Source organism: Aulonocara sp. 'chitande type north' Nkhata Bay, linkage group LG23 (assembly GCF_057382095.1).
Source record: "Aulonocara sp. 'chitande type north' Nkhata Bay isolate Kocher_YH1m ecotype deep benthic linkage group LG23, A_spYH_male_GT1.1, whole genome shotgun sequence".
Classification (NCBI taxonomy): Eukaryota; Metazoa; Chordata; class Actinopteri; order Cichliformes; family Cichlidae; genus Aulonocara; species Aulonocara sp. 'chitande type north' Nkhata Bay.
This window is the reverse complement of record NC_141365.1, coordinates 7,269,953-7,294,243: the sequence shown is the minus strand read 5'-3', so window position 1 is coordinate 7,294,243 and position 24,291 is coordinate 7,269,953. Positions and strand designations below refer to the sequence as shown.

Here is a 24,291-nt window from a genome sequence, read left to right as displayed (position 1 = left end):
TGACTGGGTTCTGATCAAGGTGCTCCAAAGGAAAAACTGGAGCACACCCAGGTGGGAGGGGCCATACCAAGTCCTCCTCACTACACCGACCGCTTGCAAAATTGCGGAACGACCATCCTGGATCCATCAGAGTCACTGCAGGCGAGTCAGTGAAGCCATCTAAACACAGCTGACGGCAGGCTTGCCCACTTGTTGTGATCTCGCCCGGTGGAGGGGTCAGCTTTCCTGGCCGGGGGGTCTACTCGCGACAGGAGGGTGTGTCCCGTCGTCATGAGGTGGTGGCTCTTAACAACTGCAGCGGCCCTGACCATGGCCGGGCTCCTCACCTTTGCTTCCGTGAGGGACAATAAGTCACGCTATATGAAGAAAAGGCAGACACTGTATGACAAAGGAAAGTACACCAAGTTTCCCCATGGCTATGCCACTAATTTCTGGTGGCAGTTTATGAACACTACAGCTTACTTGAATAATAAAACTGACTGCTATGCAAATACATATACACTTTCTGCCCACCGAGGAACGAGAGGAAGTGTATGGACTGTTCACTCAACGAAACCTGTGCCAGTAACGCGACACTGATGAGCCTCAACTGTCGCTCCAACTACAGCTACCGAATGATACTACAAACAAAGACTCATTACCAGACAGGATGTGCACGGACGGCACCAAGCAGTAAAGGAACCAGAGTTTCGCATCTGAGGAGGAGTGAAATTCTTACAGAGCTTGATCCCCGGCATTGGAGTTGCCGAGGTGCGGGATCACGTGGAAATCAACCGATATGCTCTGCTACGACACATCAACTTGACTAGGACCCTGGGAACCGCCTTAGCAGGAGAACAGCAGGCCATCAGAACGATGGTGCTGCAGAACAGACTGACACTAGACCTGCTAACAGCATCACAAGGAGGAGTTTGCAAGCTGATCGGGGAAACATGTTGCACTTTTATCCCTGATGGATACGAAACTGGAGGGGACATTTATGAAGCTTTGCAGAATTTGACCGCTCTGCAAAAATATGTCACTGACCACACACCTGGAGCAGCTACAGCACAAGGCTGGCTGGACTGGCTGTTCAGCAGTTCATGGCTGGCTGCTGTAGCAAAGCCATTTTTCCTTCTAGGTCTCATCATGATAGCACTGCTCATATTAGTGTTGTGTGTGTTGCCATGCCTAAGAGTAATGATTTCAAAGATGATAACAACTACAATGACTGCTTATGTTGCCGTGCCTGAAGAAGACCAGCATCCCGTTGCAATTCTGTTAGAGGAGAACTTGTAATAACTGCTAATGAATGACGTGGTGATTAAAAATGACTTGTCAAGTGATCACGCACTGATTAAAACATTAGTAGGTTATGCAGGTTTTCATCCTTTTATTTTTTGAAGTTTTCAGTTTTAAACATAAAGTTTTTCATTTTAAATATAAAGTTTTCATCCTTTTATTTTTTGAAGTTCTCATCCTTGTATTTTTTGAAGTTTTCATTTTACATATTAGGTTTTCATCATTTTTAAATACAAAGTTTTCATTTTAGTTTTTATCCTTTATTTTTTGTAGTTTTAGTTTTATTATTTTTTCTTGTTTATTCCACTTGTTATTTCATTTACTATGATTTTCATTTACTATGTTTTTCTTTTTATTATTTTCTTTTGTTTTATTCTTTAGACCAAATGACTTCCATTTCTGCTATGCTGACATTTTGAAAATTAAAAAATTGCTTAAGATACTTAATAAATAACCTTCACAGACAATTGTTGTATACATTTAAAATAAGTTAAAACAGGAGGGAATGTTACAGGAAAAATGATTCTATGTTTCTTTACCTTCTTTTAAATGTACAAAGATGCCTTTTGTCTGCCCTCTGCCTGTGGTTAGATTAGTTTAGAATTATCTTTTTAGACTTTCCCAGCAAACACATCTTGTTTCTGGGACATATTGTTTTAGATTGTTTTATCTTCCCTAGCTCTCTGCTGACGAGACTAGCACCATATATGGAGTTGTTTTATTTTATCTGTTTATTATTTGTTATCCTGTTCTCACTGTCTCTGTGCCTATAAAAATTACCAAGCCACTGTGCATGGTGTGAGTTGTTCTTAGCAGCTCACCCGTGTACACGTTTGATAAAGAAAGTAACTTTGTCTCATTGTGTCTTTATTTCTCCTGGGTTTTTTTACAGAGTTTTCCCCCGACAATGAAGTTCTTGTCAAGCGCTTTCATGCATCTATTGACATGTAATGTTTTTCATTATTTCTAGCCATGAGGGAGGACAGGTACTTCATTGCAGGCAGAGCCATTGCAGTAAGCCTTGTACATGGTGGTCCACCAGCAGGCTTTCTGTCCCCAACACTCTTCTCTTGCCTTGTTGATGGCCCAGATTTGGCTAAACCAGTTTTAGAAGATGTTGCCGATAGTGACCTGCGTGAAAAAATTAAAAGGGTAAAACTGATTTGTCAGTTGTTGGATAATGTTTTAGTATTGTGTGCATTTCGTTCTACTCCATGTATTAATTGGGGCCCATTAATTTTTTATTTTTTTATTTGAAGGTTAAAGAGTGTAAATCCTTTGAAGATCTGATAGTAGCAACTGAGCCACTTCAGGAATACTTAGCCAATGCTGGCTGCCTGAGGCCGCTACGGAGGCTGGAAGACAAGGATCTGCTTATACATGACATTATCATGTTCCAAGTAATACACAGAGTCCGTGGTCCATTTGAAAGGTATGTATGTATGTATTTATTGTTGTCCAATAAGTAACTCAAACCCATGCTGATTGCCTTGTATTCTGGGAATTTTGTGTGACATTTCTTTATGTGTAGGTACACCATGCCTCCAAAGGTGACAGCATCACATGAAAAATGCAGATTTGGGATATACACTTTTGATGATGTGAATAATCTGAAGTAAAAATTATTGTATATATAAATTCATATGTTTTAGATTATACTTCTTGGATCCATTCATTTTTGATGTGATTTGTGATTTTAAAGGTAATTCTGATTATCATTTAGATTTCAGGATGGACTACGGACACTTGAGGTGCTGGACAAAATCCAAGATCACCCAGAGAGTTTTCGCACCCTTCTATGCTGGTCACCTTCAGTGCTTACAGCTGACCTTCTTGACAGTTTCTGGAGAGACTACCTAGCAGATGCAGAAGGTAAATTTAGCGTTTTAAGCATTGTGTTCAATTTATAATGCAGTGCATCTTTTCATTGAATCAGTTAAAAGTAGAAATGCTTGCTGTGTTTTTTGTCTTTAATGCCATTTTTGACAGTATTGCTTTTCCTTTAGATCAAGACGGAACACAGAAGCTGGGGACAATTTTTGCCTTCGCCACTGGAGCCAACACTGTTCCACCAATTGGCTTCTCTCCACAACCGTCCATTGAATTTCTTCACCAAGAGCCAGATGCACAAACCATGTCTAAACTACCCATTGCAAACACGTGCATCAATTGTTTAAAGTTACCACTTCATACCTCTTACAAAGACTTTCAGGAGAATATGGACTTTGCATTAGGTAATACACATGGTTTTGGAATAGCTTAATTCCTGGTCAGGTTAGTATGCTAATCTGAGTTTTGCACTCAGTTAAATTAATGAATGTCAACCATTAAGTAATTCTAAGAGAGGGGGGGGGGTGTTTTGAATATCATTGCATTTTCTTTCCCAGAAATCAAACAAATGTTCAAAATGTTCCACCTAAAACACCAATTAACACGCTTGAGACCAAGCTGAATTTACTTTATGTTGCCATATTTCATATGTCACCCACCTATTTTGTGATTGGAGGCTCTGTTTTTGCATTGACCTTTTAACAAATGTTCATTTGCTTCAAGTCTTTTTGCTTGTCAGGGTACCATTCTACAAGTATACAATAGTTATATATACTGACATAATTCAATAATAATTTTTTCATTGCATTAATTTATGTGCATTGTGATTATTTTTGTTTTCTAGGTTTGTACTTGTTTGTTGCTTTTATTCTCTGGTGTTCTTCAATATTGTTTATCTGACACTTCTATTCTATTTGATCAGTGATCCATGTTTGATGTATTGACTGTATGACTGTATTAATGTTAATGTTATCAGTTTGAGTCATCTTGTTCCAAGACAATACATCTGGTGATTGTGATGACCAAAAACCTCAATAAAATGTGGTTGCACAAATTTATTTTTTTCTTTTAACAAGGTGTTTTAAAACAAAACATGGTTGTAAAATCTCAACACACTCACATAATACAACTCATAAATTCTTTAAAATTGTATACAAACCGTAAACATGCATGTAAAGGTTGATAGTAGCATTCTTGAAATTTAAAGCTGTGATTAAACTTCTAATAATACTGAACTAACAACAGTCTTGGCACTGTATTCTTTTTAAGCTGCACAACCACAATTACAGTAAATGAAATTTCTCCAGAGGCCTTGTTGATATTTTAGGATTGTCTCTCAAGAAAACGAACAAGGTTGCAAAATAAATCTATACCGTTATTGCCATCATCTTCAAATGGATCAAAGGTCTGTTGAAGTGTAACCATCATGGTGTCACTGATGGAAATGTTAATTGATGGAACAACGACATTATTGTTTGTCTCCAGCTCTGGCAGTGGTCTGCATTCATCAATACCAAAGTCATTTTCACAAATACCATTCATATTTGGGTTATGTATTCCTGCATTGTTGATAATGCCCCTTTGCCACAGCTGAAGAGGGGTTTGCCCTCCTTGTGTTGAAAGTCCATGGTTATTCCACTGGTTCTGAAATTCTGTGGCAGCTCTTTGAATACGTGGCAAATATATATATAATGAAGACAAAATAAATGGACCTCATTAAGTGAATCTAATACACCATGCTCCTCCATAAAATTGAAAAGATTAACAAAATGATATGAGACCACTCGATTTAATTCTGCCCATAATCGCTCAATTCTTTGATTATGCACAGACCTGCCAGTGATAACACTATGCCTGTTCAGTCCTTGCCTGTAAAGCATGAAACGGGCAACACCAGTGTTTTCTAGTCCATGATCACATCTCACGCTGGATGGCATTCCAAAGTTCTGAACACCAACCATGAACAGTGACAAAACACTTGATGCCCTGTTGTTATCTAAACACGCAAGGTAGATGATGGTTCTACTGAAACCATCCACACAGCCATGGAACACCATCCTCCATCTCACAAGTTTGTGGTTTCCATCTATATGCCTATAGAAAAATGAAATAAGTAGAAGTTATGTATGGGGAAACTATGACATGGTCAAGGATATGCACACGTTTGAGTAAATAAAACAATGAGTTATTTTGCTTTAGATAATCCATTTCGCTATAGACTTAGAATCAGGACTGTTTTTCTGTTAGAATTTTCTCACCATAACTGATTGGGGAAAGGAACACTGTACAGTCGTCGACGTATTGCATTGCGTCTTCTGAGGGAACGTCCAAAGGGCTCAATTTCTTGTAGACTTTGTCTTACACGCCACCTTTGGATTCGTAACCCACGTGATCTCAAGCTGCCATGCACATATCGTTCACCTGCATTTGTGGTATACTGAAGGATTTCCCTAACAACCCTGTTCAGGTTTTCATCGGATAATGTTGCATAAGTAAGTGGCTCAATGCCAAGGTCCTCTCTGTGCCTGTACAGAGTACGGGAGCTAACCCCTAAGCATGTTGCAATGCTTTGCCAGTTCATTCCAAGAGATACTAAATGAGATATTTGCTCTCTTGAAATGCTGTATCGCGGTCGACCTTGAGAGCAAGTCATGAGAGGTGGAGGTAGCAAGACAAGTCTGTTCTCAGATGTAGTTCCTTGTCTGGTTTCATAAGCAGTCAGTAAAAAAATTAGCCATCCATTTAAGGACTGTAATGTATTCACTGCTTCTCTATTTCTTGCATCGTCAACAAATCTTGAGATGGACAAAATTCCAGATAAGGTTTGAATGTGATCACCAAGTTCTCTATGGAGCCTCTGACGAACAAAAGAATCTGTAGCTTCTCTTTGAATTTGTTCCAAACATTCTAATACATTATTTAAAAAAGTTCTAATGTCATTTTCATTACTACTTACTCGACAAATTAACTGCAATACTAGCAAAGAAAGCAGGACAACTTTGAACAGCTTCATTGCTTGGTTCTTCTGGTTTAGGTCTGGGTATGTCATGTAAGTTCTCCAAGTGTATTACATTTCCTGGTTTAAGAATAACTTCCTGCTTAAAGGATTAACTTCCTGTGTTAGGAAATGCAGATGTGAATGTCAGAGTGTATGTATGCAAGGGTAAAGGATAAACACTGGGATTGTATGTGTATATGAGTATAGGAGTACAAATATATATGTGTTGAAAGGTAAAGGGTATGTATATATATGTATGACTAGAAAGGGCTGCACCTGCAAGGAGAATAAATATATGTCAACATAAAAATATGTAGCATTAAGAAAAATAGAATACATGTGTGTGAAAGGAAGATTAATGGATTTATGTGAGAGTGAATATACATGGATATGAATTAAGAATAAAGGTGTGCGAGATGACAATATATGTATGTGAGAGTGAAAATATATGTATGTGAGAGTGACAATACATGTGCATGAAAGAAGTATATATGTATGTGAGAGTGAAAGTATATGTGCATGAAAGAAGAATATATGTATGTGAGAGTCAAAGTATGAATTTTGGCTTGTACGGCCCCTCATACAGGTCAAGTTCAGGCCATGAGGTGATCAGAGCCTAAATATTCCCCATTATAGGCCAGGCTGTGCAGGGAAAGTAGCTGCTCAGTGCTGCCATCTACTGAAAGTAAAGGAAGACCAAGCAACACATATACTCACCCGCCACTTTATTAGGTACGCCTATTTACACGTCTCTGGGTCCATCACACCTGTTCGACTGGGGGAATTTCCCCACATAGCCATCTATAAGGTACACAGAGAATGGTCACAAACAAAGAAAATATCCAGTGGCAGTTCTACAGGAAAAAAATGCTTTGTTGATGTCAGAAGTAAGAGAAGGAAGACAGCAGTGACTCAAATAACCATTCAATACAACCAAACACGCAGAAGAGCATCTCCATGGGCTGAGTGCCACTCCTGTCAACTATGAATGTTTTTCAAACTTGAAAAGCAGACGACTGGAAATACGATGCCTCATCTGGTGTGAGTTCTGTTACTATTTTGGTGTGATCAGGTTTTTGACATAAACAGCATGAAAGCACGGCTCTATCGATTCAAAGGTTCAAGGTCACTTAGTACCAGCTTCATATAGTTTAAATGCCGCAGCCTACCCGACCACAGGTGCAGCTCATGTCCATCCCTCTACAAGTACAGTCTACCTATCTTCTGATGGTGGCTCCAGCAAGAAAATGCACCATGTCACAAAGAACAAATCATCTCAAATGACAATGAGAATCAGTCAGCAGATCTCAATCTGATAAAGCACCTTTTGGATGTGGTGGAACCAAAGATTTGTATAATGGATGTGAAGCAGACAAATCTGCAGCAACTTATCAATATGGACCAAAATCTGTGAGGAATGTTTCCAGGGCCTTTTTGAACCTGCACCATAATTAAAGCAGTTCTGAAGGGAGAGAGAGTCCAGTAAGGTGTACCTGAAATGTCCAATAAGTGTTTTTAAGTCTATTTAAACTTTGATAAGTGACACAATAGACCAGTCTTTGAGGAACCCAATGTAAACAAAACACTTATGACAATGAAAAAGCATTTTATTGGTAGTACAACCATTAGTGAAGGCTTTTCTTCAGCCATGTAAAACTGATCGAACATCAGTGATTTAAATCTGCTCTTGAATGCTGATGACAGCACCATTAGCTTTGCTTGTTACATGGCCCCCTCAAGTGGACAAAAGGATTCATTGCTTAGTGGTGTGGATGGACCCTTTAATGGAAAGACAATCTTAAAAAGAAAAAACACACACACACACACAAAAGAACTAAATTTACATCACTGGATATGATCCATCTTTGAAATATCCATTTACTGTTTAATTTATTTTTATTTAAAAGAAGAAAAAAAAAGAAGACCAAGTTAAGTGTGTTATGTTTAGATTCTGAGTAAACAATGCTTTACAAGCAAGTACAAGCAATGTGACAACAGTAAAGTAAAAAAGCAGAAATGTCAAGAACATGCAAATAACCCCAAAATCTGTCTTTTGTTTAGGTTTAAGGTTTGATTAACGTCCACTTATTAGACATAAGTACTATAAATTCACTGCACCTCAGTGCTGCATGGAAAGTGAAACTGCACAGTCCTGCTGACGTGATCACCCTCTTTCACTCCATCAGTCCACATTGGCACAGTTACACAATTTGATGAAATTCAAAGACAAAGAACACTGGGTACTCAGCCTTCATTACAAACAATACCTTATTTAATCAGGCTATTTAATACTAACGAAATGAAAGCGCTTATTTAAAATCAAAATTTATCTCCTAATTTAAAGGTTTCAAACTCATTGTGTTCTCTGTAATGATAATGGGTCAAACTGAAAGAACATTGCATGTTTAATAAAGTGCAAATATTTTCTCCATACTGATGCAATCAAAAACACACCTGGCTGTTCACTGCTTTAACCTTCACAAAGGTATTATGATTTCACAACAAAGCTCAGATTGTGTGAACAATTTCAAAATACTTTTTTGTCTCTTCGCTTTCTTTGAAAGTGCATTTTTCAAAGTCTGAGATAAAGCCTATCTGTGTGAACAGCAGATCTCCTGTCCATTCTTCTGACATGCTGCCTTAAGGGAACAGGGGTGTGCAACACAATAGTCCTGCAGAGGCCAGAGACATATTATTGCCATTCCACAGACCTGACAACCTCTCTTATGCCAGTCTCATCTGTGCCATATGTTACGCCTATGTTGTTCCCACATGATTCAGTGGATAAAGTTGCCCATCTGGTGCAATTTGAGCAAAAGGTTGTGCGTAATGTCGAATGTGGTGAAACTTATCCCCACTGCAACGGGCCCTTTCACCCAGTTCATGCTCAGGCCTTTGTACAGTCCGCGTATAACTCCCTCGTGAGTCACGATCTCACGCATGGTTCCCAGAATGGTGCTGTAGGACGAACCGATAACTCCGGCTGTCTGCATGCGCCGACGTACCACATCCAGGGGGTACGACGCCGACTGTCCAATCAGGCCTGCACAGGCACCGAATGCCAAGCGCTCATAAGGGTAAGGCTGGGATCGCTTTGTCTTCTCTGAATTGAGAAAAACACCAACAGAGAAATGCATGAAAAAATTGATAAGTGAAAAAACAGATGTATGTATGTTTTCAACTTTACTGATTTGAAAAGAAAAAGCCTCAATGGTCAGTACCTGAATGTAATTTTTTGAGGGTCTCGTAGGTAAAGAAAGTAATTCCTGCATATGGGATAACACCTAAAATAGTGGGGGTGAAGCCTCGGTAAAGTGTCCTGACACCCTCCTCCTGGGAGATCCGCACAAAGACATGCATGATGTTACTGTACCTGTTGAAGGAACACATGGCAGGCAAGACATCATTTACCAAGCTGACACAAACCTTTTTGTGTTGTGTGATACTGTAACATTCAGCAAACAATGAAGTGTGCTTCATCCATTCCACTGGTGAAGACATGGTGAGGTACACTTTTGCGTGTTATCACAATTGTTAGGTACTTACATTTCTCTGGCAGTCACTGCCATCCTGGCTCGTACCATGTCCAGTGGATAGGTAAGCATAGCAGCAGTTGTACCAGCCAGAGACCCAGCCAGGAAACGTGGAAAAGGAGGCAGAGCTCTGAAACAACCAGGATAATAGTATACAGACAGAATGAGCAAACTAAAATCAAAGAAACACACTAATAATGCTAGAGGCTCTCTGATGCTGTATTTCAGCGTCAGAAATTTTGACCTGACGATGGGTCGGATTTGACAAAACTCTATTAAGAGTTTCAAGATAGATTGCCAGTCATAAGAACCCAATAACAAACAAAGTGAGTGATTTATAGTGACATCTCTAGAATCATCCTGTTAGCACAGCTAAAAACTAGACAGGCTGTAAATATAGTGTATTGATATAAATTGCTTACTCACTTGCCCTGGAAGCCGTAGCTGCTCCCCAGCAGTCTTTTGTACTGTTCATGTGAGCAGAACTGGATGGCAGCATAGGGCATGACCCTCACCATGGTCGCAGAGTTTCCCCTCCACAGACTGAACAGCCCACCCTCTATGTATGTAGAGTAAATGACCCTGAAAGCCTCCTAGATTAGGAACAAGGGTACAGTCCGGTCATGTTTTCCGCACCTAATCATCTTATCACGATCAGGATAACGACATTATATAGTCAAGCTAACCAAGCTTACGAAAATGTGTGCAACTTGAGAATAAGAACATATAGAATATTAGCACTGCAGTAGTCTTCTAGCTAATGGTAGCATTCTTTATTACTGATTTATTTGCTGCTTATAAATCAAAAAAATAACATTATTTACTTTGCATGTTTTTGTGCTACCTAAATCAAAAATACTCTGCTACTAATGTTTCAAAATGAAGAAAAGCAGGCGACTACTCCTATGCAAAAATCCACAACACTCCTTTGTTTGTTATTTGTATTTTCTTATCATTACATTCATGAATTAACCTGCGTCAATCTGCAACTTATCAGTTCCTGACTCACTGATAGGACAGATGCCTGAACTCACCTTAGCTGAGAATCTCTTTGAGGACACTGTGAATAAACAACAGAGACACAGTGAACCTCAAGGCTAAAAAATACACACTCTCCCACATAAGTTAAACATCTACTAAGAGGATTAGTAATTAGTCAGGAACACTTAGCAAGAACTCTGGTACAAACAGAAAAACAGTGGCTGCATTTATGGTGACACCTAATACACAAAACAGAGGTTAAGTCGCTAACATGCCAACCTATATTCTTTCCATATTTGCCACATTGTCACACTTACCTTGGAAAATTATTTTGGTGCGATCCAGAGGTGCAATAACTGTTTTGGCGATAGCTCCGGCAAACGCACCACATAACAGGGATTCCAGAGCAGACCAGCTAGGCCTCACATCCTGCTTGAAAACATTTTGTTATTTAGTGCTGACGTTACCATAACTTCCCATTTCTTCAAAATATTACGCTGGCTTTTAATGGAGGACCAAAAAAAAGTTTAATTGTTTATCTGGGTTTATTTAGCTTTCTAATCCTCATGTACTGCATAAGAAACATCACATGTTTATTAGCACATAGGCTCCCACGTTTATGTGACAGCAGAAATCCGCATTTTGGTTAGAGACAAAAATTTCACAGTTATGAAAGAATCACAAAAGGTAACAATTCACAAGACCAGGAGCTGTTTGTGTGTGCAAGACCGTGAAGTGAGTGGGACAGTTGAACCCAATAAACACTTGAACTGAAGAACAAAGATGCTGCATTATTACTATGATGATTGCAGATTTAACTGCTGTAATTTAACTTTAGCAAATAAAATAAAAATCTGTTTTTCAGGTTCAGTATTTTAAAACTGACTTTGTACTGGTGTTCAATAAGGAAACAAAAGCTTTAGGCCATTAAAAATCCACTATTACAGCAATCCTAACCATGTGAAACTACTGGAAATATGAATAATTATTCTGGTTACTCAATATTATCCACTCCATTGCTTTGTAAACAAAGACCAGCTTTGGATTATGTGGCAACTCTCTGCTATTTAAAGCACATAGCAGAAGACACTTGTCCTTCAGATGGTGTTATAAGGAAGACTGTACTAGATCTCACAATAACAACAGCACTTCCGTATAACTGAGCTGGATTTGAGAGAGTTGAAAGGCAGGCTTTGTTTCAGGTTTGATCATAATCATAAATAGATATTTTGTTTATTTATTTATTTTCGCAGCTGGTGCCTTTAAAAAATGCTGCTGTAATGCTCATCACCTGATGTGACTGACTAATAGATGACAGGCAGGATGTGATGATCACAGACTGCAAAAATATTAGTTTGTATGCAGTTATAAACGTGTTTATACACAGTCATTAGGCTCGATATGGACTCATATTTTGACTCTTCTTCTGTAAACAAGATGACTCAAACTTTAAATGCCAACCCCACCCTGGCATGCTCAAACACGACTGTATCATCAATCACCTGTTTTTAAGTTTAAGGCATGAATAGAAACAAATCCTCACCTTTGCTTGGCTGGCTGGTGGCAAAGTCAACACAGTGGCCTGAGCCACTGGCAGCCTGTGCTGACGGTCCTGCAAACGATGGGCCATGTCTCCCCTTTAAGGGTTACCAAGGGCTGCCAAACACCCGACTGCTCATTCAATAAACAAAACAAAACACTGCAGACAAAGAGAAATATAGCGAAATATGTCAAGGATATGACAGTTGAGTTCAACACTACACAGCCCCTTGTGTCGCAGTCCCTCTCTATATGTACTTGACGCGAGTACGTGCTTGCACGCACGCCCATGTTCTGCACAAACAGTCTGGCTTGTAAACAGAGTATTGCATTACCGAGGATCGATCCATCGCTATTCTCCATCATTGATCCGAGTAATACTAATCATCACACTTGCTGATTATTCTCTAAAACTGATCCAACAACTTAGTGACCTCACCTCGAATCAAATGAATAAACTGCGCCTTATCCATACAAACAGTGCATAAACAAGCTTGTGTCTGTGCAGTTAAATCTATTTGCACGACGACTGATTATCTCATTTGTTACCTTCGTCTGTGTTCAAAAAGAACTCCGTGTTTGGAAATCTTCGACGTGATAAATCAGTCTGACCTGGTGTCTGATGCACACATGTGTTGTGTTCTCGCACAAACTTGAACCTTGAACACGCTTCGAGGTCTTTCTGCACGTCTTCTCACGATGTTGACGTTTCTGGAGATGGCTATTAAAAAAATACACAAGTGTCAAGCAGCGCAAAGGGTGTTAATCCTTTAAAAATGACGTCTGGGTCAAAACTGCACTCGGAGCAGCACCCTGCTTCTACGCAGGAGATTATTTAGGCTTTTCAGCGTCTTAAAGAAAAAAATTGGGACGGCTTATAACATTATTTTGACTACAATACCCAAGAGCCTATATAGGTGTTGTAGTAAAGTCTCGCGAGATTGGCCACAACATTGGGTTGCCAGGTTTTGCCAACATTTTTAATAGTCACTACATTTTTGTACATTGTGTACATTTTCTTTTCCTTTTTTTTTGACGTTTAAATTCTGTTACAATCATTTTCTTCATCGCCTTTGTGTCCCGTTTAATTTAGTTTATTGGAAAAAAATGTTTACATTCTTCAAGAATATTTGTTTGGACTGCTCAGTTTACCTAACTAACATGCTCAAACATATAAAAAACTAAAACAAAAGGCAGGAATAATCAAATGTGCTGTTTGGAAATGGGCTCAAATACTTACCACAACTCCAAATTGACTGATTAATTAATCTACTGATCAGTTGATCCCCCCGGGAAACAACTTACCCCCTAAATAACTTACTGCATGTCAACTTAGAAGAAATATTTTTTGTGTTGTGAGTTCACATGGGCGCTTGGAATAGCTGTGTTTGATATGTAAAGCCATACTTTGTCAGGCACAGGGAAAGAAAACTTAATATATTGAATAAGAGTAATACATCACAAATTACAGCCTGATATTGATATTTAAGCAACGGTGTCTGAAGTAAAATGCAATTAGATAAAGTATTTATTTCTAATAAACTCATCGTGATTTTAGTTCGTAGTCAAACATAATTTAAGGTTTACTAAACAGTGTAAACGAAACAGGAGTAGTGAGCAGCTCTTTCTACATGGCCGAACCTGGCAACCCGCCAGTCTGGCCGTAGCGCTGAAAAACTTGTTGTTGTCTGGGAAAATGGCGTCAAACGTAGAGGCCCCGGAGCGCTGGTACCTCGCCCTTTTAGGCTTTGCGGAGCATTTCCGAACTTCCAGTCCGCCTAAAATACGACTCTGTGTGCACTGTCTACAGGCCGTGTTTCAGTTTAAGCCCCCGCAGAGGATCGAAGCTAGAACACATCTTCAGCTTGGCTCGGTTCTCTACCACCACACCAAGAACAGCGAGCTGGCCCGCAACCACTTGGAGAAAGCGGTGAGGGACGTTTGATCTGGGAAAGAGCGGGGATGCTGCGGAGAAGGGGATGGGTGTAGGCCGCAGGGAGCGAAAACGGTGAACGGCGGAAGTCTTTAAATCGCTGTTTATTCGGGAAGGTTTGATTCGTAAATGGATGAAGAAATAACGTCAGTTCGTGTCTGATTTGATCAGCTGTTTGTTAGATAGCCATCCGAGTCTTAGACTTTCGCTCTTTCTTTGCTGTTAGCTTAAAAAGCTACTATCAGCGTTTAATGTTGTCAGAAACGACAGCAAATGCGACGCCGCCAACATTTTCTGTCTTTTGCTTTGCAGTGGTATATATCTCAGCAAGTTCCTCAGTTTGAAGATGTCAAGTTTGAAGCTGCCAGCATTTTGTCAGAACTCTTTTGCCAACAGGTAAGCCATTCTAATTCAAGGTAAGGTCATTATAATTTTTTTTTTTTTTTTTTTTTACTGCTTATCGTAGGACATTTTAATTTCTGTATTTAAAAAAACAGATATGCCTTGTGGTCTTTTTTTAATTGACTTTTAACTATTGATTCTGCAAATCGATTTTCAGAATTTGGTGGACTCTGCAAAACCCCTGCTGCGCAAAGCCATCCAGATTTCACAACAAACACCATACTGGCACTGCAGATTGTTGTTCCAGCTGGCGGTATGTATTAAGTACAATGAGTATCAATGTTTCCCCCTAGGGTATTACTTTACTCATGCGAGATATTTTGATAAGCAGGTATAATAGTGTTCTCTTAATATTAATAAACGTAATAAATCCAATATGAGAGCTTTTTGAACTATATTGGTTAGAGTCTAGAGTTTGTGTCTATAATAAAAAAAAAACAAAAGCAAAACGTCCCAGTAGATAACTGTGTTCTTTCATTGTTTTCATTTATTCATTGTTTATTAATTGTGTCTCTTAGCAACTTCATACACTGGAGAAAGACTTGGTGTCAGCATGTGACCTTTTGGGAGTTGGAGCTGAGTACGCCCGAGTGGTGGGCTCCGAATATACCAGGTAAATAGATGTACCTGTCTTCTGTTAATTGCATTTAAGGCTTTGAGCGGGTAGCTGGCGGTTTCTTAGGTCTCCTAAAAAGTTTAGTCATGAGAAAGTGGACTATGAAACTCTTGACAACACAGCTGACACAGTCCTACTTTGCCACAGACACTGGTGCGTAATAGAGGAAATGTCATACATGTTTGTCAGATTTTTATATTAATAATCGCTTAACCTGTTCTGAGTCACGTCCATATTTGCTCAGACATAGAAACAGGTATTGTGTTAAGAGAAATAAAGTATTAGTGAAGTAAGGAAACAAAAATCAGATTGTCTGTCTTCCTAAACTCACCTGACTTGTTCTTGCTTTTTAGGGCATTGTTTCTCCTTAGTAAAGGGATGGTGAGTATTTTGTCATACTTCACTTTGTAGGGCTATAGAGTTGTAATACACACTATATTAAATAGTGCATACAATAACAGTTTGTTTTGTTGTTGTTTTGTTTCAGGGTTTATTTGGTTGTTTTTAACACAATGCTAATGGAATTACAGTGCAAGTTAAAATAAACAAAAAGCATTTTTGATTGTGTTAATATTGTCCAATCTTCTAGTTGCTGCTAATGGAGAGGAAGCTTGGGGAGGTGCATCCTCTTCTCACACTATGTGGAACTATAGTGGAAAACTGGCAGGGAAACCCAATCCAGAAGGAGTCTCTGAGGGTCTTCTTCCTTGTGCTACAGGTCACACACTACCTGGATGCTGGACAGGTAAGAGGAAATTGTGTTAAGCAAAAACACTTGGAAAAACAAGGCTTGCTACTCTGCAATTATTCTGTTATCTGAATAAATGTGGAGGGAGCCATAACTTCAACTTTAGTGGTTATTAGGACATAAAAACTGTGTGTATCGAGTCATCTGTTACATTTAATTAAAAACTAGTTAATAAGGTTTAAAAGCTTGTTAAAGCCTTACTAAACGCTCAGTCCTGAATGCTGACATTATAAGTGTTTCTGTCTTATCCCACCAGAGCACTGGGATAAGATTTATTTAATGGTTACGGTAACAAAACTCAACAAATGCCTGCCCATTGCACAGACTGCATACATGGGTCAGTGCAATTGACAGCTGCAGTATTTACCGTTTCAGAGTCCTGCCAGAGATTTCTGTTGCAGATTATTTTTAAGCTTTGTAAGCTATGTTTCTCCTGTAACATCGGTAGGATTATGAAAGTTTTAATGTTCATGCATTCAAATGTTGATTTTAGTGGCATAGGTAGAGGTATAACTATGTGCTAAATGCTACAAAGAGATATGACGGATATTAATGAACATTTCCAGGTGAAGAGCGTGAAGCCGTGTTTGAAGCAGCTGCAGCAGTGTATCCAAACCATCTCCACACTCCATGATGATGAGATTCTGCCGAGCAACCCAGCTGACTTGTTCCACTGGCTGCCCAAGGAACATATGTGTGTCCTCGTATATTTGGTAATGGCGCGTTTCTTTCCGTAACTTGAAATTCGCTTAAAGTTTTAACCTCAGCATGACTTTTAGAGGTTGGTTTTTTATTTTTAATGTATATAGTCCGTTTTGGTTGTCCTCCAGTTTATGACCCTGTTTACACTTGGCTTTAAGTGGCTGATGTGATGTGTTTGCATCTTGGGGAGTCGCATCACAAATGGGTTTTAGAAAAGTGTAAATTACCACAAATATGCAATTTTTATTTATTTTTCATATATATTCGCTTCATTTACTTAAACCATTTGCCAGAGTGGACTGGAACACATATAACCGTATATATTTTGTAGTATAAACACTATTAAGTCTCCAAAAAGGACATAAGAGGAAAATCTGTGATAAATGTAGGATCTAATGATCCTTATTTGTCTTGTTTCTGCACTCCTTTGAAGGTTGCAAAAAATTTTTATTGTAAAAGTTTGGTTACCAATAAATCTAGTCCTTGACCAGTGATAGCCAGACGTTAAAACTCCACAGGAAAAACTCCTAATGCGTCAGTGGAACACATGATAGCAAGAGATTTAAATATTCTGTCTGCTTGTAGTCAGATGGCCTGAGATCGTTAACAGTCCAAGGTAAACATCTGCTGTAAAATGTTTTTCAACTTCTGACACAGATATTTCCAGCTGGTTTACAAGTAATCTGTAGTTTTAATTTGCAGTGGAAACGCAACTACATTTAAAAATGTAGATATCAAAAGCGTAGAGCTTGAAAGCTTCTGGGACTACAGTTTGGGGAGAGGGAACCCCCCCCCCCCCCCCCCATATTAGTGCTTTGCAAGGGATTTGACTGTACTGTTAACTGTATTTTCTTTTCATTTTACAGGTGACAGTCATGCACTCCATGCAAGCAGGCTATCTGGAGAAAGCCCAGAAGTACACAGACAAAGCTCTTATGCAACTAGAGAAGCTAAAAAGTGAGTTAAAATATTCACACTGTTTATAAAACAAACAGAAAACACACCTGTACACTACACTACTACTTTTGTAAATTTTGTCCTTTGTGTCTTTTATGCTCCAGTGTTGGACTGCAGCCCTATCCTATCTACCTTTCAAGTCATTCTACTGGAACACATAATCATGTGCCGACTTGTCACAGGCCACAAGGCCACTGCATTACAAGAGGTATATTGTTTCTGTTTCTATGGCCAGTTTTTGAGTTTTGTTTTCTATTTAAAGCATGCTATTATGCTTCCTTCCACCTTTTATCCCTGAACTCTTCTAGTGTATCTTTACAGAATTCGCTGTTCGAAAGAATGTTTTTATTTTTTATCTTTAATTGGACCCTTGGTGCAGCCCCTCTGTGCATCCTCTATATGAAGCAAGCCATTTGAAAACCACCTTTACTTAAGGCTGCTTTTCTTCTGATTAACTTCCCTGGAAACTGAGCATGTAGAGCAGCTTGACGACTGACTTTTTTGTATAAACACTGGCATCATTATTTCAAATTTTGGCCATTCTTAACATGTGCATGCATCATTTTGACAGTATATGTGGCAGAAAACAAGAAAAGTGTAATAGATTGACTTTGATATGTGCTCTGTTAAAAAGCATATAGTCATGTCCAGTGCCTTTGGAATCTTATTTTTGTTGCAGGTTATATTTTAAAATAATTTGCATATCTAAATGGTCCTGTGAAAACGAAGTCTCTGTTCTGTCCCTCTAGATTTCACAGGTGTGTCAGCTGTGCCAACAGTCCCCCAGGTTATTCACCAACCATGCTGCTCAGCTTCACACACTATTGGTGAGCATTTTCAGCCAAAACCCTTAAGTTGTCTAAACTCTGTGCTTAATGAACGTATTACCAATACCATATAAGACAAAAGTTACAGAACACGGCTTCAAATTTAAGGAACTATAAAAATGACTTGCAAAAAAAAAGAAAAAAGCTTTAGTCTTATTCCTGTTTTTTGGGTGAGGTTTTGCTGGGGGTTTTTTTTTTTTCAATAATAAGTCTAAAAGATCTCATCTTCTGTCCTTCCCATATCACAGGGTCTGTACTGTATCTCAGTAAACTGTATGGATAATGCAGAAGCACAGTTTACTACAGCTTTGCGGGTGAGTATGTGACAATTTGTTTGGTTTTCTTGGTTTTTTTTGGGAGGGGGGGGGCACTCTTTCTTCAGTTGCTGTAACAGTTCTCGCATCTTCTCATCTTATAAGAAGCATTTAGACTGAACATTTCTAGGGACTCCCTGCGGGTAGCTAGCTACAGGGCAGCTCAGCGAGAACTACATAGCTTACAGGTCTCTGTTATTTATTCTATTTATTTCCCCCTTATTGCACGTCCACCACCGATAGGAATGCTAATGTGACTTATTATCCAGTGGGTAGTTGACATAGCAACAGCTACAATAACAACAAGACAGAGGCCCTGAACATAGCTGTGTGCTTGTTGTTTGTCATGGGTTTGGTTATAATTACAGAGTTGGAAAGCAGATGTGTGGTTGAAAGCACTTAACATTAATGTAAAAAAAAAAAGTTAAAGTACCTTTTCCTTCAAAAGTTTTTAGAATTGTGAAAAAGTTCCTCCATTTCAAACGCTTCAATGCTGTCTTGCAGCGACTTCTTTTCTCATCTAAATTATGTCCACATGTCTTCTTGTGTTTCAGCTCACCACACACCAGGAACTGTGGACATACATTGTAACCAACTTGGCCAGCGTCTACATAAGGGAAGGCAACCGACACCAGGAGGTCAGTTCATAATAATGAGTTCCGTCTTTTAATTACATTAGTGAAATGTAGTGGGCTGTGGGTTAATTCAATGCCTGGCTGAATAAATACTTTTGTCCTGTCCTCGTATACATGGTGTTGCCATTACATTCTCCGTCCACCAGGGAGCACTGAAAAGTTAAATGTTCAAAGGAAAAATGTTCATTCAGCATAGTTAGAACTACATTGTATCCCAGTTCTACCACATCTAGGAGATTAAAGTCATTTCAAAAATAAACATTATGGCTTTGAGACAAAGGGGCAAAAAAAGATTTGTTATTCAATTTGTAATGTTTAACATTCCTTTTTTTTGTCTTTTTCTTAATTTCCTCAGCTGTACAGCCTTCTTGAGAGAATAAACCCAGACCATAACTTTCCCGTAAGGTAAGAGCCATGTTTTATGTTCAACACAAGAAAATACATGAAATGACAATATTAATTCAGACTCTGAAATATACACCCTTTGACTTTTCTCTTTTCATTCAGCTCCCACTGCCTCCGCGCTGCTGCCTTCTACATCAGGGGACTCCTGTCTTTCTTTCAGGGACGGTACAACGAGGCAAAGTATGGCACTTTTTTTTTTCAAGCATGCACACCCAAAAACACACCCCGCGCTGTTGCATAATTTTATTTCTTTGTCTTGAAGACGGTTCCTAAGAGAAACCTTGAAGATGTCTAATGCTGAGGATTTGAACAGACTGACGGCATGCTCCCTTGTTCTGCTGGGCCACATCTTCTACGTATTGGGCAACCACAGAGTAAGACTAAATACTTGGCAAATGGGGCTAATGCTCACACTAATGGTAACCTGATAGATCTGAAGAACATGGTCACTAAATAGAACATAACTATTAAAGTAAGAAATAAATGACTCACCTGTCTAATCTCATCCCCTTTTGCTGTTTAATGTTGCAGCTGGAGCCTCATTCGTTAAACTTTTTATACATTTTGCCCATAAAAGGAACAGAATGAACAGTGATACATTGTCTTGGTTTATGAAACTGCTCTCATATTCATCGCACTTAACCAAATTTGCATGGACCCGTGATAGCCCATAACATTAGTTTGTGGCTACTGAGGCATTTGCTGGTCGATACAGAAAAGCATAGTTCTGCTTGTTAGTTGAGTCTCAGGCAAAGCAAAACAACTAACAGAGAAAGGCTGCAATATGCACATGAATATTTTAAAATGTGAAATAAATGATTCAGTAATTTCTGGCCATCTCTGCTAAATATGTTTAAAAGCTGGCTCTTCCTCTGCTGATGGTTGTAGCTACAACCATTTTAACATTTGGTTTCTTTGTCATTTGTGAGGAGATTTCTTTGTCATTTAGTTGATTGGAGGGTCCTCATTACTCTTGTACAAATAAATGAACATTGTATTTTTAAACCTACCCTTTTTTGCGTGCATGTCTTCAAATGAGGACTGGTTTTGCAGAAAATTTGCAGACATTTTCTAAATTTCTGTCTTTTCTGTAGGAAAGTAACAACATGGTTGTACCTGCAATGCAGCTGGCCAGCAAGATCCCAGACATGTCAGTTCAGCTCTGGTCTTCAGCACTGTTGAAAGGTAGAGAATGACTTTTTCCTGTTTCTCAGTAAAACATAATTTGTTATTTTAGAGCTGCACAGACAGTCTAATCTGTGTAGACTACTTGGCAAAACATTTTTGAGTTTATCACAGTTTCTTACAATACAAGCTTTGTTTAAAGGTTTTGACCATGTGCTGTGCTTGCAGATTTGAACAAGGCTCTTGGGAACACCATGGATGCCCATGAAGCCGCCCAGATGCACCAGAACTTTTCCCAGCAGCTGCTACAGGACCACATCGCTGCCTGCAGCCTTCCTGAGCATAACCTCATCAGTGTACGTTAAAGCAACTTGGTGTCCTAGGTTTATTGTTATCACACTGTGTTATTATTATTTTATGAAAATTTTCTTGAACCAAAAAAGAAAAGAAGCTCTAAATCAACAAGATTATGGCCTTAAAGGAAAATGACAAACACCATGATAAAAATATTTGGTATTTACATCTGGTTAATTTGCTCAAGCTCAATATTTCTATTATTGTTCATCTGTTGGCCAGAAATAAAAAGAACGTGCACAATGCATCTGTAAGCATCAGAACTTGGTCGTGATGTAACACGAGGGATGTGGGTGCGCTCAGTCTGCAGAAATATGGCACATAAACAGTAGGTTTGACTGAATTAGTTGAAAAGGTAAATCGGCGAGTCAGTGGACAAATCACAGATTACAGCTTTGAATTATTAGCTTGGTAGGCTTTGAATAGAAAAGGATCAAATGCATTAAGATCCACCAGGGAGAAACTGATTTGTGGTCTCAGTAAAACCAGTGGAGAACTGGTCAAGTGTTAGTGCTGATAATTAATACTGTTTAGACTCACTTGTTTACTAGCAGTTGAGTCTAAACAGATGAGGAGAAGCTCGTATTGATCACATGGCTGACATAAATCTACATGTCTTTGCAGTGTTATGAGAGAGAGAGAGAGATGGAGACAGTTGCCTGACACAGTTTAAAGGTTCTTGTGTGGGAAATGCTACAAATAAGGCTGCAAGCGGTGTTGAACTATCAGGAAGCCAAAAATACCCATTACCATTTCCAAAATGCTATGCTAATGTTAGTTAACAATAGGCTTGTTGCTCGTTGTTTGAGTCATGATACCAACTAACTTGGAAGTTCTCAAATGTTAAATAAGAACTTAAGAAGGCACAAATTTTGCTATTTTCGTCAAGCTGAGTCTGATCGCTGACCACTGCTCTGGTTAAAATTCAAACATTTTCGTCTGAGTCTTGATGTGTTGTAAAATATAAAATCACGGATTAGCGTGTTACATTTAATTTTCAAGAAAAATATAATCTTTTGATGATGATTTGCTGAGGAGCTGTGCTATTCGGCCAGGGAAAACCCGGTATGTTTATTGGATCTTTCAGTAAACATGAAAGCTCTAGATAGATACAGGAAAAAGAAAAGTCTTTGAGATGATGTAATTCTTGTCCCTTTATTATATAATAAAATATTTCAAGAGATCTGTTTCAAAAACGTTTAAACGGTGACCTTGAATATGACGCATAATGGCCTTTTTGAGGCTAGGCGCTTTGGTGTATGGCTGCATTAACGGTTTACTTCCATCTCTCTTTCAGTGGACTGATGGCCCCCCTCCTGTCCAGATCCAAGCCCAAAACGGTCCAACCACCAGCCTTGCAAGCCTGTTATAAGGAACCTCCTGTCTAACATGTGACTGTTGATACTAAATTATCACAAGCAGCAAATTGATCCCTTCCAACCCGCTATCCAGACCACTGTAGCTTAAAAGGATTTTAACAGATGACAGTTTGGGCCTTCACTTTATCAGCTTCTGGAGATTTCTCCCTGATTGACTGCTATTATATTTTTTAATATTGTAGAAAAGTTACAACTGCAGTTGTACAGGTATTTCATGCTCTCTGTTGATTAAAGGAGTGAAGGACACATGGTAAAAGGCTTCTTTACCCTTCACTACATTTGCCAGGACTCTTTTCCATTTGCTGGAAAAACAAGAGGAGAGATGTGGGCAGTAAAGAAATGTAGAAGAAATTAATTTATTCATCTTGCTATTTTTGTAACTGTTGGTAAATATTTTACATCTTGCCTTTTTTGTATGAATACTGTTTTGTTTTGGGTTTTTTTGTTTTTTCTTGCATGAAAGTTACTGATGCAGATTCCTTGTATAATAGTTTTTGACCTGCTAACAATAAACTCTTGGTAGATAACTTTTTTGCACAAAATCCACAGTAGATAAAAATAGAAACCTTGTAATTTATTTTCACAGGATAATAATTTGAAAAAGTTTCCTTCTGAGAATTGACAGTATACATTGCTGCAGAATCCACTGTGCAGAAGATGCTTGGTCTGTTAACAAACAGTGTTTAAATACTTATGTGATTTGGTGGCCACTAGGTTTGCCACATGCAGTTAAAAAAAAACACACATTAAGCAATGTATTTTTGGAAGTTGCATAATATATAAATTCCTGTAGATGTATTACTTTTTACAAATCATGTTTTAACTTTTGGAGCCTTCAATAATCTTCAGATATCACAAAAAAAGAATTTATTTTATTTTGTTCTATTTTAATTTGTCATGATAGTTCCACTAAGGGGTTTCTTTACAGTATGTTTGTATAGATTTGCCACTTGTTGAACCTTTTATTGTACAGTGACGTTTTATAAAGTCAATTTAGTAAAGTGTGATATGTATTATTTTAGCTAACCTGTGTAGGTATCTTGATGCTTGGTATTTAAAGCACTCTGTAAGGACACAGTTTAAGCTTGAGTACTTGCTATGTTCTATCCAGTTCCTATGTTTTTAATTCTTACATTGTTTTCAATAATTTTCCAATAAAAATATGATTGAAATTTTGTAATTGACTGTTTTACCTCACTTTGTAGACATTACATTCATTGACTTATGCTGCTAGAAGTGCTGGGTGTGCTAGAGTTAATTGTATTGAATGGTAATGCATTGTTTGCATATTTTATATGCTTTTAGGTAGTAGGAAGCAAAGCTAGGCCTTGTGCCACATGCACCCAATCACCCACAATGTCAAAACCACTTCTCTAATTTTGTGTAGTTCCCCCTGGTGCAGCTTTGATAGTTACTTATGACACACTGGGATGTGAGCGTAATTTCTCTGGATCATCCTTGGTTTGGGCTCATCAGTTGGCTCCTCAGTCAACTACTCAATCCACGCCTTGGACTTGTTTTATTCTTCCTTAAAACTTTCCTAAGTACTTTTTGCAGTGTGCTGGGTTTATGGTGAGGGTGCTTGCTCTACAGCAATGTTTAGGGTGCAAGGTGTCAAAGTAACATCCACATGACATGCCATGTAATAAATGCTTTCCCAGAACAATAATTTGTCAGTGTTACCTATAGTTTGTTGTAGTGGTAAGAGTTGGTGTTAGTCTGTTTTATTACT

The 24,291-nt window shown here is 38.6% G+C and overlaps 3 protein-coding genes across 4 annotated transcripts in view; 2 read left to right on the top strand and 1 right to left on the bottom strand.

Annotated features, from left to right (window-relative positions):
* Window positions 1–3,876, top strand: part of LOC147301085 (uncharacterized) — a 15,105-nt gene extending 11,229 nt beyond the window's left edge. The window contains exons 6-9 of the mRNA XM_086282446.1: window positions 2,252–2,433; window positions 2,541–2,713; window positions 3,005–3,153; window positions 3,288–3,876. Coding sequence (XP_086138572.1) covers window positions 2,252–2,433; window positions 2,541–2,713; window positions 3,005–3,153; window positions 3,288–3,544 — 761 coding nt within the window. The 3' untranslated portion in view covers window positions 3,545–3,876. The remainder of the gene's footprint in view (window positions 1–2,251; window positions 2,434–2,540; window positions 2,714–3,004; window positions 3,154–3,287) is intronic.
* Window positions 3,877–7,986: 4,110 nt separating this feature from the next.
* Window positions 7,987–13,021, bottom strand: LOC147301084 (mitochondrial coenzyme A transporter SLC25A42-like). 2 transcript variants are annotated; one of them, XM_086283432.1, is made up of 8 exons: window positions 12,822–13,021; window positions 12,167–12,322; window positions 10,941–11,052; window positions 10,677–10,702; window positions 10,069–10,235; window positions 9,656–9,772; window positions 9,331–9,482; window positions 7,987–9,212 (listed from the first exon to the last, which is right to left on the bottom strand). In XM_086283432.1, the coding sequence occupies exons 2-8, from the start codon at window positions 12,251–12,253 to the stop codon at window positions 8,887–8,889; spliced, it is 987 nt and encodes a 328-aa protein (XP_086139558.1). In that variant the 5' UTR covers window positions 12,254–12,322; window positions 12,822–13,021; the 3' UTR covers window positions 7,987–8,886. The 2 variants fall into 2 exon arrangements, with proteins under 2 accessions (XP_086139558.1, XP_086139557.1); XM_086283431.1 differs by having other exon boundaries at window positions 12,712–13,020.
* A 799-nt stretch (window positions 13,022–13,820) lies between these two features.
* Window positions 13,821–23,739, top strand: LOC147301083 (MAU2 chromatid cohesion factor homolog). The gene is made up of 18 exons (XM_086283219.1): window positions 13,821–14,092; window positions 14,408–14,491; window positions 14,655–14,750; window positions 15,016–15,110; window positions 15,467–15,494; window positions 15,703–15,858; window positions 16,428–16,574; window positions 17,430–17,520; window positions 17,625–17,728; window positions 18,270–18,347; window positions 18,596–18,661; window positions 19,216–19,299; window positions 19,652–19,701; window positions 19,804–19,881; window positions 19,964–20,075; window positions 20,796–20,886; window positions 21,055–21,182; window positions 22,478–23,739. Exons 1-18 carry the CDS (start codon window positions 13,859–13,861, stop codon window positions 22,550–22,552), a joined length of 1,797 nt encoding a protein of 598 aa, XP_086139345.1. The 5' UTR covers window positions 13,821–13,858; the 3' UTR covers window positions 22,553–23,739.
* Window positions 23,740–24,291: the final 552 nt, after the last annotated feature.